Source organism: Suillus paluster (assembly GCF_016628075.1).
Source record: "Suillus paluster strain FC165 chromosome Unknown EDB91scaffold_7, whole genome shotgun sequence".
NCBI classification, from domain to species: domain Eukaryota; kingdom Fungi; phylum Basidiomycota; class Agaricomycetes; order Boletales; family Suillaceae; genus Suillus; species Suillus paluster.
The window spans coordinates 1,113,337-1,130,354 of NW_024537567.1; the positions used below are offsets into that span (position 1 = coordinate 1,113,337).

A 17,018-nucleotide genomic window follows, 5' to 3' on the forward strand; every position below is an offset into this window, starting at 1 on the left:
TTTCCTTCGGATCAAAAATTCGGATGAAGTTGTGGACAGCACAGAGTGCTGGGGGAATTCGGGCTTGTGTCAACATGCTATACTCCGGCAGATGTACAAGTATCACGAACCGCCTCTTGAAAACACCGAATATCCGCTCGACCACATTTTGAGCTTGAGCATGCCGAAGATTGTATATTTCTTTGGAGTTTTGTGGCCTGCCTTGCATGAGAAGAGAAGATCAAGTGAAATATTGCTCACCGAACTGCAGCTCGACCCCACTCAGCCAAGTGGTACCGAACACTTCGGTATGGAACAAGAAGTGAATTGCAGATTCCAAACCCAGCATCCGTGAGGTAGTATCTTCCTCATGGAATGTATAGGTCAGTGAGATGGGCGTTATTATATAGAGTTGAGTCCAAGGTCGATCCATCCCAACCGCTGAGCACATACTGGAACCGAAGATCAAATGAACAGCACACAAGGCAATTTTGACTGACAAAACCTTTTCGGTTTTGAGACAGTTGTCTTTCTGCTGCGGACAGACAACACGCAATGTGTGTACCGTCCATGGCTCCAAGTGCCCCTTCAAAGTGCGGAAAGAATTTCGGGTTCCCAGATATTTCCACTGGAATAGGTGCATCCTCCCGTGGAAGATATACAAATTTATTGTAGAAGGGCGCCAAAGACAAAGCAAGCAGGACTCTCTTGAAATATCTGATGTGGCATGTGAGACAATGAATATCTTGCAATAGTGTGAATGTACTTCTGCGTGGTTGTGTGGGAGTGCTGAAAACGTTCTGCAACATGACGGCTCAAAAGCCCTGTCACACATGTATAGAGAAATATAGCAACTTGTTCATCTAGCAGAATATATTTTGAGTTACATAGCCCGCAAGTCCGGAGCTCGTGTACAAGCACATGGAAGACGTGTTTCCTCATTCCGAGCTCAGTTTTGATCTGGTCAGGGTGCCCGCTGACGAGTTCTTGCACCCATGTGTGCCCAGTGAGGACTGAGGTATGGTAGGGCTGTTTGCCAAGGAAAGGAGTCATATATGCAATTATAATGCCCATAATAAGTTGAGTGATCATTGAGGCTGCCATCCGCAGCATGTGGAAACGCTGAACGCTATGCATTGGTGTGGTGTCATACAAGTGCGTGATACATTGACTTTGTCACATTTATTTGTGCATGTTGTGGTAAATAAAATAAACTACGAAACAAACTGCGAAATAAATGGCAGCTGTCCAGGCCCTAATATTAATAGCGAGACTTGCAGATTACGTCGAAATATCCAACAACTAGTCCCAAGGACTTGTAATGGAAGCCGCGTGTTAGATTAAGCGTTGCACCTGATTGTGCGTTGGGAACACGGACAAGAGAGTTGAAATTTGAATTACTTGTTTGTCGTATTTTACCGATTATTGTCCGTTCGACTTTTCTGATAGCTTGCCGACAGAACGTGACTGTCTTAAGAGACCTTGGATGAGACACTGTCGAGGCTCATCCAGAACATGGCCACCAACGTTTTATGAAATAAGCCGGTACTTACAATTTGGAGAACAGAAAGTTGGGCCGTCTTTTCTCACATGCGCCTCTCATTCCCGTCTTGCCCTAGGGATCGCGTCATATGTTCACCAGATATCAGTTACAATCATGATGCTGCCTGTGGCAATTGATGCATTTTCAGTGTGGTGCGGTTTGCATCAGATTCTACACTCATCATTTATGATATCATAGCCCGATCACAGGGGCAAGATGCAATGCCGAGGACGATGAGGACCAGGGAGATTAGGCGTTGAGAGGTGTGCTTGGAGGAGAGTATTCAAGTTGGCAGCCTGTGTGGGACAGGCGAGTCATTTGTCTGCTTCGTTTAGACCTCCCCGATTTTTCATGTCTGACTTTTCTGTTATGCAGATAGGACGTAACCGTCTTGAGTGACATCGAAATAGGTGTTCTGCGACCCGCGCCCAGACCAGCGAGGCATTGAGACATCAGGCGTTTTCGATGATTGCATCATACTTGGCCTGTCTTGAATGGATGAAATACATGATTTCATTGATGGATTCCTTAACTGATGAACGTGTAGCATGAACATCTCAAGAATGGCATTGGAAACAAGTTGCCGAAATCACGAACAGTTTTTCGATCTTTGCGGTGTTCAAACATTGCACGCATTTGACTGATTTGCGGTTTCACGACCAACACCTACTTTGATTCCATATATTGACCATGCATTGACTTTCCACTGGCAATAAAAACGCTCCATGGTGGTATATCTATAACAAACGCCATCTTCCACCCAGTTCGCCACTCCCTCTCATCCACTATGACCCTAGTCTCAGATGATCCTAGTTGGTGGCCATCCATTAATGCAAATCGCGTCATTAGCTATTTCGTAGGTTCGTAGAGAGCCAGTCAGATGATGACGGTGATGTCTCGATCTAACCTTGGCTACGGTTTCATAGTTGCCGCCTCTGCTGGGATTATGTATGATTGGGGTGAGCAAGATGGTATTACAGAACCGCTGATATCCTTATGATGTTTCCAGCACTAACATTCGGACAAGAGGTAGGTTGATGCCAGTACCAGAGCAATCATCTCGCTAAGACTGATTTTATAGGTTGAACTCATCTGGGTAAGCGGAGTTCCACGTCAGAAGACAACGTGAAAATACGATTAATTCACGACAGAGGCACCACTGGTCCCTGATGACCGTTCTGTACCTCAGTGTATGTAGCTAATATTATGTCGTAAGTGTGGTTGGCAAGTTGTGCTGATATGAAAATATCCTAGGTGCGCTACCTTGGAATAATATATGCTGTGTATGTTTGAATGGCTAAGCAATCAGCATTTGTGCTAATCAGCCTTCTTTCACAATCAGCCTCATCAGTCTGTGTATGTCTGCTCACATTCGCCGTGTTTTGTTTGTTCTGACGGGCAGCATGTAGTCATTGTTCCGACAATCTCGTTGACAGACGTAGTGAGTATTCTTGCAATGACGCCCGTTATTCCTGTCCAATTAACTGTGCTCCCATGTAGGGGTGAGTGAGATTATTGACCAGGTTGTTGGTTCAATATAACGACTGCCATAGCTGTGAGTCTGTTTGGAGTACGTGGTTCTCCGAGGCTGATCACTATCAGGCTACGTGATGTATAACACAATCAATTGGGTGGCTGTGGCCATAGAAGTGTTTCTGTGCGGTGAGCTACGTAGCTGCAATCCTTCGATGCTATTGACTTGACTGAAACATCACGCAAGTTATCATGATCACTCGGCTATATGCCATGTATCAGAAATCCAGAACGGTGCTAATATTTCTCGTCACCATCTTCCTGACTTTACTCGTCGCCACTATTTCGATGCCCGCAATATCGATGAGGGGTGGTTCAGGGGGTGAGCTCTAATCACGGATGAAAGACTTATGCGCGCCAGGCTCATTGACGAATCCCAGAGGAATTCGTTCTCTCCGGAACCTATCAATGCAATATTCAGATTGATGGAGATGGCATCCTTCGAAATTCGATAGCTTGGATGCTGGTCATTGTATGGGAAGTCTTCACAGTGTGTCTCGCAGTCCGGATTGCTGTAAAACACTTCTATGAACTGCGACGACAATCGGCAGGAGGGCTTATCGGGGACTGTTTCACAGTTTTAATAAAAACTCATCTGATTTACTTTGCGAGGTAAGCTCATCATGCGACTATGATCATCTTTTTCCGCTGATATTCCGCATGTGCTAGCTATCTTGGTGCTTCTTGCTTCGAGATCGGTTTGATGTCCCCAGCATTTGCGGTATGTTGATGTGTTACTGAGCTCTGAGCACTGTTCACCATTTCTATAGGACTCATCTTTGGGATTTGGGATTTATTATGGTTTTGCTGAAACCTTCTTTCTCGCGCATATGTGTGTGCTGGGGCCACGCCTGATCCTTAGCGTTCGACAATATCACGCTAAGCTCGTGACCGACTCCGATGCAGCAAGCCCCATGACTTCAATTGTTTTTGAGCGCATGCATGTGTCAACTATCGGTGTGGAACAGACATGATTGATGTGAATACTTGTTGGGAGCAGGAGATTTTTTTTGTTCTAAGTTTCGTCGTGGTATTTATATAATTTATTCGGTGTTCCGCAGTAGATTTGAAGGAGGAATGAGTCTGGATAAATCTATGCATATTTTATTACATCCCTCTCAGGGCTCGGATTGATTACCAGACGGAGTGTGTGGAATTCAAGATTATCGAGTCTAACTGAGTGCTTTGCGTCTTCGTACATTAAATCATGTTTTGGTTCCTTTCACAGTCTGTAATCTGAATGGTGCAGAGTATGTATACTTGATCGTGTGATTAGATCCGTAGGTTACGACTGAGTTACCAATATCACACCCTGTAATGGTAGTTTGGCCTCCATTCATGATACAAGCACCGTTGTTTAACGTGCTGAGAGGCAGCAGGAATTTGCCTATGTTCATCTTCCTATTCCGATCCCTGTTCCTCTTCAGTAGGTAAGACTTCGATAATATAACCGATGAAAATCAAGTTTTCCACATCGCTGTTGAGAACTGCGCGAGTAGCATGAGAGTGTGGATAATCAGGCATGATAGAGGCGCATGTGGCTGAAGGTCTTGGTACTAGGACGTTCGAGGAGTGGGAAGGTGAAAATGGGAAGGGGCCTGCTTGGGGAGCTCAGAAATAAATAAAAAGGAGTATAAGACGATATGAGTAACGTGGGGTAGCAGTGTCCCGACTCCCGAGTGGTAATGAAAAAGCGACGTTTGGGATGCATGTTGCCTAGTAGCAGGTCTGGCCAGTGGGGAGATAATGGAAAGACAGGGGCTCGAGAATATTAAAGGCAGTCTTCGGGTACGAGATGCGGGAAAATCCAGAGAAAATGAGGGTCGAATTACGAGCATGAAAGAGGTTCACCATGAGCATGCGGGAAACTTCAATAAGGAATAAACACTCTGAACTCTGAACGAGGGCCGTTGTTGCGGAAGCAGAGGTCGCATCATCGGTACTTATTGCGCCCGGGCCCGGATGTTAGATGGATAATCCCGGATCTGCAACTTGTCTGCAACCGACCATCCGTATGTGCCTTCGAGACAGACGTCACCTCCCGATGTTACAACTCTAGGTCTTTTTCCTTCTCCCGAGTCCCGTTGCCAGGACAGTACTCATGGGTTTAGGAATAGTGAAGACGCTCTCCATATTTTTCACTTGATGTTGGCTCTGCATGTCAGATACTCACAGCTTGTTGGAGTGCGATCCTGTCTTGGAGTTGGCATTGCCGAGGCAGGTTTGTGTCTAGTATAACTACTCCAATTCGCCAGGGATCAGGGGCGTTACCACTTATTTGCCAATAAGGGTGCCTCGTTGCTGTACGTAATAACACTCTGTTCACAGCATTTCTCGCTACTAGTACTAGCCAATGTTCTTGTGGTGAATCTCTCCTGTAGTCACTGGAGTTTGAAGAAGGAAGACAGTATCATTCTTCTATTGAAGCTTCAAGGGTACAACCAGTCAAGTGCGTAACCTGCTTGTAGCCTTCTATTCTATGATACCATCATGATCGACGCACAATGAAGGAGGCTAATGAACACTGGTAGGTAATCATATCCATGCAGAGCCTACAGTACATTCAAAGTTCACTCTTGACAGCCTCCGCTCGCTGTCTTGAGACTCTCAGTCTGGTGTCTGCACATAGTTTGGCCCTCGCTAGAGGTATTGGAGGGTGCTTTCTTGGTATCTTGGTTCTTTGGCTATTAGTCGTCTGCAAACACAAAGCGAATGTCGCATCTGATAGGATCTCCGAATCAGACTCCCTCCTACAAGACGATCAAACACGAAATGATCTTCAGGTGATGAACTCAATTCCATCCTTTCCTAGCGCAGCAGACTCATTTGAAGTGGGTGAACAGAGGAACCATACTCCCGACGCACCGCTCTGTTCCATCTGCGCACAACTAGATTTCTATCAGATTCTCCTCGACGACCTTCCAAGAGATAAAGCGATTCCACTCGGCTCAGTCTCATCCATCTTGAAAAAATCCGACCAATGCGGATTCTGCCGCCTCATATCCTCAGTTGTCCGTCGAGCATGGTTGTTGAACAAGTTTCCTCACCTCGATCTCTCCGGGATTGAATGTGAACTGTTCTCATTAGATTGTGGCTGTCTTCGGGAGCCTACGCCCGAACCCAAAAAACTTTGCCACCGCCTTAGCATTAATGCACCGGATCGCCCTCGGGAGATATATCCAGCCATCATGGCAGCGCGGACTTCGCTGGTGTTAGAAATACAGCTCATGGAAGAAGACGCATTCAAGTTTGGAAGACCGACCGATCTTCATGGCCGCAGAGTGAACGATACTGTGGATGTCGGTCTGGTGAAGAAGTGGCTCGGACTGTGCGAGGAAGGGCATGGAGATATATGTGAAAGTGTCTGGTGGATGGGCGACAACAGGAGCCTGCCGGGATTTATGAGAATAGTGGATGTGGTGTCGATGGCCATTGTTCCTGCACCTCCTGCCTGTCGTTATGTTGCCCTCAGCTACATATGGGGAGGCATTGGCGCAGAATATTGGATGGCGAAGGATAATTTCGCAGAGCGCTCCACGCCTGGCGGGTTGAACATGACAAACTTCCCCGATACCATCATAGATTCGATTCAACTCGTTCGACAACTTGGCGAACGATACCTATGGATTGACACTCTATGTATCATTCAAGATGATATAGAAGACAAGACCATTCAGATACACGCTATGGATTCGATTTACGGCGGGTCTTATTTATGCTGCTGGCGGCACGTCGGCTCGGGACCCTCTCCCAGGACTTCGTCCACGAACTAGACCACCGCAGCAGCACATCGAGGTCGTTCAAGGACTTCATCTCTGTGTGCCTTTGCCACCACCTATCGAGGCTCTCAATCTATCTGCATGGAGCACGCGTGGTTGGACTTATCAAGAGCTTATGCTCTCCCGCCGAAGAATATACTTCACTGGGCAACAAGTCTACTTTGAGTGCAGACGTGATATCTTCTGCGAAGACGTTGTCGCTGAAAGCAAGTTCCTCTCATTGTCTATCCAACCCTTGCGGTATAAAGGTGCAGGAAACTTCACTTGCCTTCGAAAACCTACGCATACCCCACCGGGTCAGTCCGTCATGAGTTACATGTATGCCATTGAGCCGTATACACGGCGTAACCTTACCGTGGAGTCAGACATTGTCGATGCTATCACTGCGGTGACGAATGCCTTGGCAAAAGGCTTTGAGCTTGGTGGGGGTGACCCCGCCAAATCCTTTCAATTTGGAATGACGTTGACAGACCTTGAGCATGCGCTTGTCTGGCAACATGATCCACACACTCCTCGCGCTCGTCGTTCGATCCCTGGCGAAGGCAAGTCAGCCTGGCCTTCTTGGGCATGGGCTACATGGCGTGGCGCTGTTCGCTACGTGGGGGAAACACTCTATGCCTGGCTCGATAGTCATTCTGACCAACCGAGAGTGACGGAAACGATTATCTATCCCTGGTATATCGTGGACCATAGTGGTGATACAGTGCAGCTTGATGTTCGCTGCATTCACCGGGTCTTTGTACATCCTAGGTCACAGGCAGCGATGAACCCATATTCTTCACCGAAAGGGATCTTAGATTCATCACAGCTAACGCTAGACATTCATCGACAACTGGAGCCAGGTACCCTCATTTTCCGCACGACCTCCAGCCACTTTAGCGTTGTACGGCGAGATGACGGTAGAGAAGACCAAAAATTAAGTGCACCTTTCTACCATGGTCTCTTCAATATCCTCTCCAGCTCTTCCACTTGGGTTGGCAGTGTCATACTGCCATTAGACCCTGTTCTACCGGCTTCTCTTGAGTTCGTCGTCCTTTCCCGTGCCAGTGCGGGCCCTGGCGTGTGCGACGAAGAAAGTCTTGGAGGGTTCTACTCTGGATGTATGTTATATGCGATGGCGGTCAGTGAGAATGAGGGTTTGATGGAGCGTGTTGGGTTGGGTATCATTCATGAATCCGCCTGGATTGCTTCGAGTGCGCAGGAGAAAGTGGTGTTTCTTCGGTGACAATCACGTACTTGAACAGGTCCACTCGGGTGATTGTGGTAAGGAGTTTTCCGTTCGAACGTGAGATGAGTCTGACTGCTCGAACAGTCACAGCCTCACCTTCTGGGCTGCCGGGTTTTCTATGATATCATTATCCTGGGTGAACTTGGACGTCCGCTGTATATACATAGATTAGCGTGAGCAAGAAATGGTTTCTTTCGATCTCGTCCGCAATGCGCATATGGTACAACAACTGTGCGAGCGCCTTCCTCCGGAACGACCGTCGACGAGAATAGATTCGTGTACCTTGCGGAGCAGGTCGACAACGACGTCACGGGGATTACAGGAAAATTTGCCGCAGTCACTGTTCGGACCAAGTTAATTTCGTAGCTGCGAGTAACACCGCGTCAGATATCGGCACCCCACGGAAGTCGGCAGTCACGCTTTTTCGCAGGGTTTCGTGTGACGAAAGTATCACGTTTTCGCGCTAAAATGTGTGACCTGCCGACTTCTGTGGGGCACCGATTGTACCGGAAGGGATAGTATACCTACTCGTTCATTCGCTCGCCGACCAGTATATTTGGTTATCGACGCGCTAATTACAGCTCAGGCATAAATGGATGAGACCGGGTGCGTAGCACGTGATCCGGAATGGATGGAATCTGTCAAATGGACGGCGCCATCCTTTCCTGAGGCAAAAACCGGAAAGCCATGATGTGCACAGAGAGCGGCAGGCCCACATATTGTCAACCGAAATGCAGGAGCGCTCACGCCCAGCGCGTCCCCCTATAAAGATCCTGGACTTTCGACAACGAAACGACCCATTCTCCACTCACCCTTTCACAACCAACTACATAACTTTCTTCAGTCCACAGAAACCCAGTCATGAAGGTGATGATGCATCCCCTGTTATCGATTACAAGATCTGACGCGCTTTTAGATTATCGCTATCCTTTACAAGGGCGGTGAGGCTGCTAAGAGCGAGCCCCGTCTCCTCGGTACTGTGGAGAACCAGGTTCGTCTTGTCTCGAATGATAGATTATTATCTACAACATACTTACTTTTAACTTTCACAGCTCGGTATTCGCAAGTGGCTTGAATCCCAAGGCCACGAGTTCATCGTATGTGTCGTGTTCCTCTTGATTATCATGCTTGTTTAGTTGCTCAATCCATCCATTTGTGCAGGTATCCGACTCCAAGGAGGGCCCTGACAGTGACTTCCAGAAGCACATCGTTGATTTATGTCCAAGCTCCAGTACAGCCCTACTACTGTATCTGCGTATATATCCCTGGGTACTTATTTTCTATCTTAGGCTGAGATCTTGATCACGACCCCATTCCACCCCGGGTACCTCACTGCAGAATTGGTCCAGAAGGTATATTGATCATTTCTAGATTGAGTCGTTGATGCTCAACGGTTTCATACTTGACAGGCCAAGAATCTTAAGCTCTGTGTCACCGCTGGTGTCGGCTCTGACCACATTGATCTCAACGCCGCTGTCAAACGTGGTATTCAGGTCCTGGAGGTCTCAGGCTCCAATGTCGTTTCCGTCGCTGAGCATGTTGTGATGTCTATCCTCCTGCTCGTCAGGAACTTTGTTCCGGCACACGAGGTATGACAACCTGCTGGCGCGTGTTTCCCTCTGTTGATTGCTTGCCATCTTTAGATGATCGAGCGCGGGGACTGGATGGTCTCTGATGTTGCTCGCAACGCTTTCGATCTCGAGGGCAAGGTCGTTGGCACCATTGGTGCTGGTCGTATCGGTTACCGCGTCCTCCAGCGTTTGATGCCCTTCGACTGCAAGGAGCTCATCTACTACGACTACGCTCCCCTACCTGAAGGTTCGTACCACTCTATACTCGGTCATCTCCAGCTTGACTCATGCAATTACAGCGGCTGCTAAGGCCATCAATGCTCGTCGCGTCGAGGACCTCAAGGAATTCGTCTCGCAGTGCGATGTTGTCACTGTTAACTGCCCTCTGCATGAGGGTACAATTGGCCTTGTCAACGCTGACCTTCTCAAGCACTTCAAGAAGGGTGCATGGCTCGTCAACACCGCTCGTGGTGCCATCTGTGACAAGGATGCCGTAGCTGCTGCTCTTGCAAGTGGTCATCTGAACGGTTCGTGACCTCACTACCTGATATCTTTATATCGAGTTAACATTACAACAGGTTACGCTGGCGACGTTTGGAACGTCCAGCCCGCACCCAAAGACCACGTCTTGCGCACGGCTAAGAACGTCCTTGGCGGTGGTAACGGCATGGTACCCCACTACTCTGGTACCACTCTTGATGCTCAGGCTCGTTACGCAAACGGCACCAAAAGCATCATCGAGAACTACCTCTCTGGCAAGCCCCAGGAGCCTCAAAACATCATTGTTGGTATTGGCAAGTTCGAGACCAAGGCTTGTGAGTACCTATTTGGACCTTTCGCTCGTTGGTCTTTTCTGACATGTTATTATAGACGGTCAGCGTTGAAGTGCAGATGCGTCTGCCTGATATCCTTGATATCATCATTAACATGTATTCAAAACATATATGCATCTGTATGTCTATGGGAAGAACGTTGAACGAGGATGTACATTATTGATAGTAGAAAATAATATAATGAAATGTACTTGCTGGAGACTGGCTGGTACATATCTGAGACAGATACAGGGCAAGCGTTTTAAACAATTGCATCAGCCTGCATATGGGATTACAATTTCGATTCAACAGATTCTCAGCAGCCGGAGGGCCCACTTCTACCGGTTCGCATCATCAGCTTAAACTTGACTCGCTCGCGAACGGGAGTCGTGTCATTATAGCCCGATGAGTCCGAGACGGAGACCGAGGAGGCGCGCATGAGGTGATTGAACTTGTGAAGGAATCGACGTGTTGGATTAATCGTTGAGGGGTGTGCACCTTATCGAAACCCGGATGAGAGAGGTGAAATGTGAATTACCTGTTCATCTCTGATTTTCTGATGCCTTGCCAACAGATTTTATTGAGAGACCCCTTGGATGAGACATTGTCGAGGCTCGTCGAGAACATGGCCATCATCATTTTAAGAAATGAGCACTTACAATTTGAAGAACAAAAGTCGCGGTTCCTGGTCGGCTGGCCGCTGCACGCAGTGGTCCGAGTCGTCTTTTATCCCATGTGCCCTCTCATTTCCGTCTTGATCTAATGATAACATCGTATATTTGTCAGATGTCAATCAGTGATCATGATCATGACGTATCTTGGCTGAGCCTGTGAGGGTTGATGCATTGAGTGCTCAGCCTTTCTTTGTTTTGATCCGCCAACTATTTTTCACAACTGACCTTTGTGGCTTCATGCCTAGGAGCGGTTGTACTCCCCTGGTCTGGGCCGGCGAGGCGGATGGAGCTCATCGAGAATCATTCAAGAATCAAGAGATGGCATGCTTTTTGATGGTCGTATCGCGAGCCTGTGTGAGATCAGTGAATTACATGATTTTACTGATTCGGAACCCAACTGACGGTATCGAAGTGCAAGTTGATGAAATCACCAGCGATTTTTTGATGGTTTGCGGTGTTCGAGTATTCGGCCCGCGCGACTGCTGTGCAGCTTCCCTGCGACCTATGGCGAGATAAGCAGGTTTTTCCTTTCTATTCGACTGCATGCAAAAATACGTACTCCAATCATTCATTGAAGCCAGGAACAGTGGTTACTCTCATCCCTACATCATCGGATACATTGAAAGCGCTACGTATATGTAGCACGAACTCCATCATTATCTGCCTACCAACTTTACATCCTCTAACAGTATGACCGTGGTCTCAGATGATCCCAGTTTTTGGCCGATAATCAATGCGAGTCGTATTGGCAGCTACTTTACAGGTTTGTGGAGAGCCACCAGGATGATGATTATCTCGATCTAACCTTGGTTGCGGTTTCGCAGTTGTCGCTGCTGTTGGTGTAATATACGATTGGGGTGAGTAAGGTAGCATTAAAGAACTGCTGATATCCTGATAGAATTTCCAGCCCTGTCATCCGGACAAGAGGTGGGTTGATGTCATTACTTGAGCAGCCATCTCGCTAAGAATGATTGTATAGATTGAACTGATCTGGGTGAGTAGAGTACCATCATGGTCAGAAGAACAACATTAATTCGTAACAGAGGCAACGCTGGTCCCTGATGACTGCCCTGTACCTCAGTGTATGTATATCACAAGTGTGGTTGACAGGTTGTACTAACTTGAGAATTTTCTAGGTGCGCTACCTTGGAATAATATATGCTGTGTATGTTCAGAAGGCTAAGCAATTGACGTTGTGCTAATCAACCACTTCTCGTGATCAGCATCATCGTGCTGCGTAGGTCTCCTCACATTCACCGTATTTCTTTCTTCTGACTGGCAACATACAGTGACCGTTCCGACGATCTCGGGGACAGACATGGTGAGTTTTCTGCCCTGATTTCCACTACTCCCGTCGACCGACTCAGCTCCCATGTAGAGGTGAGTGATATTATTGACCAGCTTGTTGGTTCCATGTAATGACTGCCACAGCTGTAAGTGTGTGTGGAGTGTGCGATCCTCCGATGCTGATCACTAAATTATCAGGCCAGAAGATGTACGTCACAATAAATTGCACGACTGTTGTCGTGAACGCACTGCTGGGCGGTGAGCTACACAGCTGCAGTTCCTCAGTGATATCGACATGACTAAAACATCACGCAAGTCATAATGATCGCTCGGTTACATGCTATGTATCAGCAATCCAGAAAGGTGCTGATACTTATCGTTGTCACCTTGCTGGCCACCAGCATCGTTGATGGAGTCGTCGTCGCAATACAACTGTGGAACATTACGGCGGGTAAGCGGTAGCTATGAATGAAAGACTTGCATGAGGCTCATTGACCAATTCCAGAGGAGGTCATTCTCTCCGGTACCTATCAGTGCCTTATTAACGTTAGGGGAGATAGCAACCTTATGACTTCCATATCTTGGACATTCACCACTATATGGGAGGTCCTCGCACTGTGTCTCGCAGGTTGGATTGCTGTAAAACACTTCCGTGAACTACGAGGACATTCGGCAGGATGGATTATTGGGGACTGTTTCACAGTGTTAATGAAATCTCACGTGGTTTACTTTGCGAGGTGAGCTCAAAATGTCAATGCGATTCTCTTTTTCCGCTGAAGTTCCGCACGTCCTAGCTTTCTTGCTAGTTCTTGCCTCAACTTCGGCAATTTGTCTCCAACACTTGCGGTATGCTGACGTGTCACTGAGTTCTGCATGCGAACATGGTTCATCTTTTCTATAGAACACATTTACCCTGGGAAGTCAGATTTATTATGGTCTTTCTCAAATTGTCTTTCTCGTGCAGATGTTTGTCCTGGGGCCACGCTTGATCCTTGGCGTTAGAGAGTTTAACGCTAAGCTCGTGGACGACTCGGATGCAGCAACCGCCATGACTTCAATTGCTTTCCAGGAGCACGTGCATGTGTCGACTAGCAGCAGTGTGTAGCACGGGAGATGCTTTATGTGATTAACAGTCGTCCGGAGCGGGTGTTTTTTTCCATGTTTCGCCGTGGTATTTATATAGTTATTTGGTGTTCCGAAGTAGATTTAAAGGGGGAATAGGTCTCATACTATCTTGTTGCATCACTACTGGCACTAGCTAACTGGCCACACTCACACCAAATGACAACCTGAAATCATGAAGGTCTCGCAACCAGCCAAGTCCCCTGGTGTTCGAACTCGATACCCGAATGGGTAGAATCCAAGTCATTCATTCAAGTTTATCAAGTCTAGCTTTGCGGATTTGTGCTTGCACGATAAGTCATATTTTGGCTCCTTTTAGAGTCTGGATAACACAAGGGTAGCCGCCTGTGTGATTAAGCCGTAGGCTACGACTAATTTACCAATATCGCATCCTGTAATGATAGGCGCCATCACACATTTACACTACAAGCGCCGTTGTGTAACGAGCTGAGAGGCAGTAGCATCCACCCATGTTCATCTTCCGTTCCCCTCTTGTTCCCCTTCGGTAGTCAGGACTCGGGGTGGTATAATAAACGAGTGTTCTGAAATCTCTGTTTAGAACCAGTACCACAGGAGCGGGAATGGTCAGGCATGATGGAGGCGCATAAGGCTGAAGGTCGTGTGATCATGGAATAAATCTGCTTATTCGAAAATGTTGATGATCGCGCAAATGTGAATACCAAAAATGCGTGCAAAGTTTGCGTTGGATGCGTGTCCATTCCCATACCACTTGTCAGCCTCAAGCAACTCGGGATGAACCGTGTTGCGAATTAAGAACCATTGGACTACATAATCTACAATGATCTACCTCTCTAGATTACGGTCCTTCTATACCGGTTGCAGATTCCCGCTTGTATTGGTATAGACTGACGCAAAGTTATGAGTATCGAAACAAGGCAGGTTGCATGTGGTGCAGTCTAAACAAGTAAAGAAAATCACGGTAAACGCTTGCCGAGGCGAATCCAGCTTTTGAGACTTGTAAAATTTGTGCAGAAAATCATCGATATCCGATTCTGATACTTCGGCGTTCGTCTGCTCGTCATCGACATCTGAGGCTGATTCCTCGTCGTCTGTTCGCTCCGGCTTTGATTCCTGTGGCAATACTGAGAACGTACCAACGGTCCGGCATCTGCTTCAGCACCGCCAACAATCCACAAGGAGACTCATATACGTGGGCCCATTCCCGACGGTTTGAAATCCAAAAGATGATTCAGAAACCATAACTTCTTCTCGCCACATCCCGCGGGGCCTGTAGTCGCCCATGCATCCAAAGGCGAGTCTCCGGTGGTAGGAGAACTCCTTCCTGTAACGTAAGCAAACCCAGACAAGAACCCAGATGAAAAACTCGACATCCTGACGATGTAAGTGTTCGACTTCGCCTCGTCGACCCTCAGGGAAAGAAGGTCGGGCGCGATGAACGGCACGGTGCCCGTACGCTCGTTGCCATGAGGATCCAGCCTAGTTGCCAACGATGACAGATTAAAGTCGTTTAAGACACCTATCAGGACGCCCTTATCGGTCTTGTGAAACATCATGTTGGGAGGGCTGACGTCTCGGTGACGGACTCCTCCCTTCCAGAGATCGATGTGACCTGCGCATTATGTTAATGGAGATCCACATGAATGAAAGGAACCACATACATAATGCATTGACGCCACACGTTGAAAAGCTCTTCGCCTTCGAGCGCCGTGATGGGTAGGAGTTTGCGTGATACGAAGATGTAGAGCATGTGACTGTCCTTCTCCGCTTCTGGAACTCCCAGTGCCTTCAGGACTGCGGATGTGGGATTCTCGAACTTGTGAGCCCAAAGCAGCTGGGGAACATGGCCTTTCACGGCCTCTTCTCTGCGATCTCGTCAACCTTTTTTTTTTAAGATCTCCGGCTCGCTAGTTCTGTCCTGCTCTGCCCAGAAGATTTTGGCCACCAGCCCATCTTTCTTGACGTCTGGGTCGTTCGCGTACTTCCTGGCGAGAAATTCACTAGTGATAGGGAACACGTTGGTGACTCGTCCTTTCAGTCCGTAGTGAGTTACTCCCTCCTCGGAGCTGGTGTGCAGCTTAAGATCCATGCCGTAAATGTTGAGTTTAAGGTAACCTTCCTTCTCAGCTTTTTGAAGTGCTCGTTTCGACCCCAATCCTTAAGCTCGAATCGTTGCAATACATATAACAGCACCATGGATCGTGGGAGATCTGCAATGAAGTCGATGCCCGAGCATTGAATTGTGCCCTACCGATCGTAATACCAGACCCAAATAAAACTATCTACGAAAGCCATAGTAAGAGTGGAACCGTTAGACAAAGGGGAGAACAACAGACCGACGACAATAATCTCGAGAACATGCTTGACTGCAACATTGGCTGCGAACATTTCGGCGGCGTAGAGTCCTGTCTGGACAGTCACATCTAACTTAGGGTCCTTGACCTTGACCTTAACTCGCTTGCTGGAGGATTGCAAATGATTCTCTGCTTTGCGCTTAGAACTGGAGCTGCTGATGGGCAGCGAGACGGGTCAAACGGCGCTCAGTTGGATTGATCTAGTTTCATCTCTGGAACTAGAATTAGTTACTTACCTGGACAGTCGGGTCTGCGATGGGCCTGACGCTGCAGTCGGGGGCCGTCAGTTGCAGCTGTCCCCGAGACCACTGCCCAATGTTCTGGATAAGTAGCGACATAGTCTGTCACTGCATATGAAGGGGGCAGCGGACGAAGCCCTGTCTTAGTCTTGGCCATCCTCTTGAACTCGATCGAAGCTAGTACATCTTTCCAAGGGACTTTCTCTTCCGACACCATCGTTGCAGCGGTCATCGTGTGCTCCGGATCTTTCATGTCCCATTCTGGAAAGGTATCGCACGAGCTTTGGAAAGGAAGGATGACAACGTCGGGCTTCCGTTTCGCTTCCTGGTTCTAGTGAGGTTGCTTCATATCCTTTGTGAGTATAATGCTGATGACAGATAATGTTCAGGCCTGAAGCAGCAGGCATTCCGTCGACCTCCATATTACAGCACACTTGCAATCGTTATCAACGTAACGACACCCAATCAGCAAAAAAAGCACTTACTATGTGTCAAGAACGTCCTTGATGCAAGAAGGATGCAATTGACCATCGGGGTCCTACCAGCGGGTGTTGCAGTCCCATTTCAAACCTGTAGAATGGCCTTAAATAGCTTCACAGGAGGGCGGGCTGTTCAGTCTGATCGACAGAAGCGCGCTGCAGGAGAACCTGCAGCATCACATCCACTTTGCACGTCTTAACCTGCTCCGCTGAATCTATGACCAGATTTGTCCAACTCTGCATGAACATTAGGTGTAATTCAAATACCACAGGAAAGAAGCTCACTGAACACCAACGAGGTCGATGTTTTCACTGATAGTAGCCCCCTCGGCCATTTGGGGTGGATTTTAATGAGCTAGTAGCCTGAGCTGGTGCCTTTGGGCGTGCCGGAATAGACGATGAGCCTGGCTTCCCGGTTTGCGTCACCAGGCGACATGAC

At 47.8% G+C, this 17,018-nt stretch overlaps 5 protein-coding genes across 5 annotated transcripts; 4 read left to right on the forward strand and 1 right to left on the reverse strand.

Moving 5' to 3' along the window:
* Positions 1-2,309: 2,309 nt before the first annotated feature.
* On the forward strand, positions 2,310-4,029 carry EDB91DRAFT_1078963 (uncharacterized protein; the record flags this gene model as incomplete). The annotated part of the gene is made up of 13 exons (XM_041315061.1): positions 2,310-2,382; positions 2,449-2,481; positions 2,532-2,551; positions 2,604-2,618; positions 2,674-2,712; positions 2,925-2,963; positions 3,023-3,024; positions 3,046-3,077; positions 3,125-3,184; positions 3,243-3,377; positions 3,511-3,667; positions 3,725-3,776; positions 3,826-4,029. 13 exons carry the CDS (start codon positions 2,310-2,312, stop codon positions 4,027-4,029), a joined length of 861 nt encoding a protein of 286 aa, XP_041181624.1.
* A 1,569-nt stretch (positions 4,030-5,598) lies between these two features.
* On the forward strand, positions 5,599-8,059 carry EDB91DRAFT_1235445 (heterokaryon incompatibility protein-domain-containing protein; the record flags this gene model as incomplete). The annotated part of the gene is made up of 7 exons (XM_041321321.1): positions 5,599-5,838; positions 5,899-6,066; positions 6,094-6,761; positions 6,829-6,874; positions 6,899-7,138; positions 7,166-7,178; positions 7,200-8,059. 7 exons carry the CDS (start codon positions 5,599-5,601, stop codon positions 8,057-8,059), a joined length of 2,235 nt encoding a protein of 744 aa, XP_041181625.1.
* Positions 8,060-8,923: 864 nt separating this feature from the next.
* On the forward strand, positions 8,924-10,517 carry EDB91DRAFT_1078966 (uncharacterized protein; the record flags this gene model as incomplete). Its single annotated transcript, XM_041315062.1, has 10 exons — positions 8,924-8,929; positions 8,979-9,053; positions 9,115-9,159; positions 9,224-9,331; positions 9,352-9,414; positions 9,472-9,651; positions 9,706-9,880; positions 9,933-10,160; positions 10,212-10,448; positions 10,504-10,517. 10 exons carry the CDS (start codon positions 8,924-8,926, stop codon positions 10,515-10,517), a joined length of 1,131 nt encoding a protein of 376 aa, XP_041181626.1.
* Positions 10,518-11,809: 1,292 nt separating this feature from the next.
* On the forward strand, positions 11,810-13,511 carry EDB91DRAFT_1244634 (uncharacterized protein; the record flags this gene model as incomplete). Its single annotated transcript, XM_041322427.1, has 12 exons — positions 11,810-11,882; positions 11,944-11,976; positions 12,027-12,046; positions 12,099-12,113; positions 12,163-12,201; positions 12,256-12,284; positions 12,343-12,356; positions 12,409-12,440; positions 12,758-12,857; positions 12,912-13,143; positions 13,201-13,252; positions 13,308-13,511. The coding sequence occupies 12 exons, from the start codon at positions 11,810-11,812 to the stop codon at positions 13,509-13,511; spliced, it is 843 nt and encodes a 280-aa protein (XP_041181627.1).
* A 1,180-nt stretch (positions 13,512-14,691) lies between these two features.
* On the reverse strand, positions 14,692-16,332 carry EDB91DRAFT_1244635 (uncharacterized protein; the record flags this gene model as incomplete). Its single annotated transcript, XM_041322428.1, has 4 exons — positions 14,692-15,119; positions 15,182-15,372; positions 15,759-15,990; positions 16,098-16,332. The coding sequence occupies 4 exons, from the start codon at positions 16,330-16,332 to the stop codon at positions 14,692-14,694; spliced, it is 1,086 nt and encodes a 361-aa protein (XP_041181628.1).
* Positions 16,333-17,018: the final 686 nt, after the last annotated feature.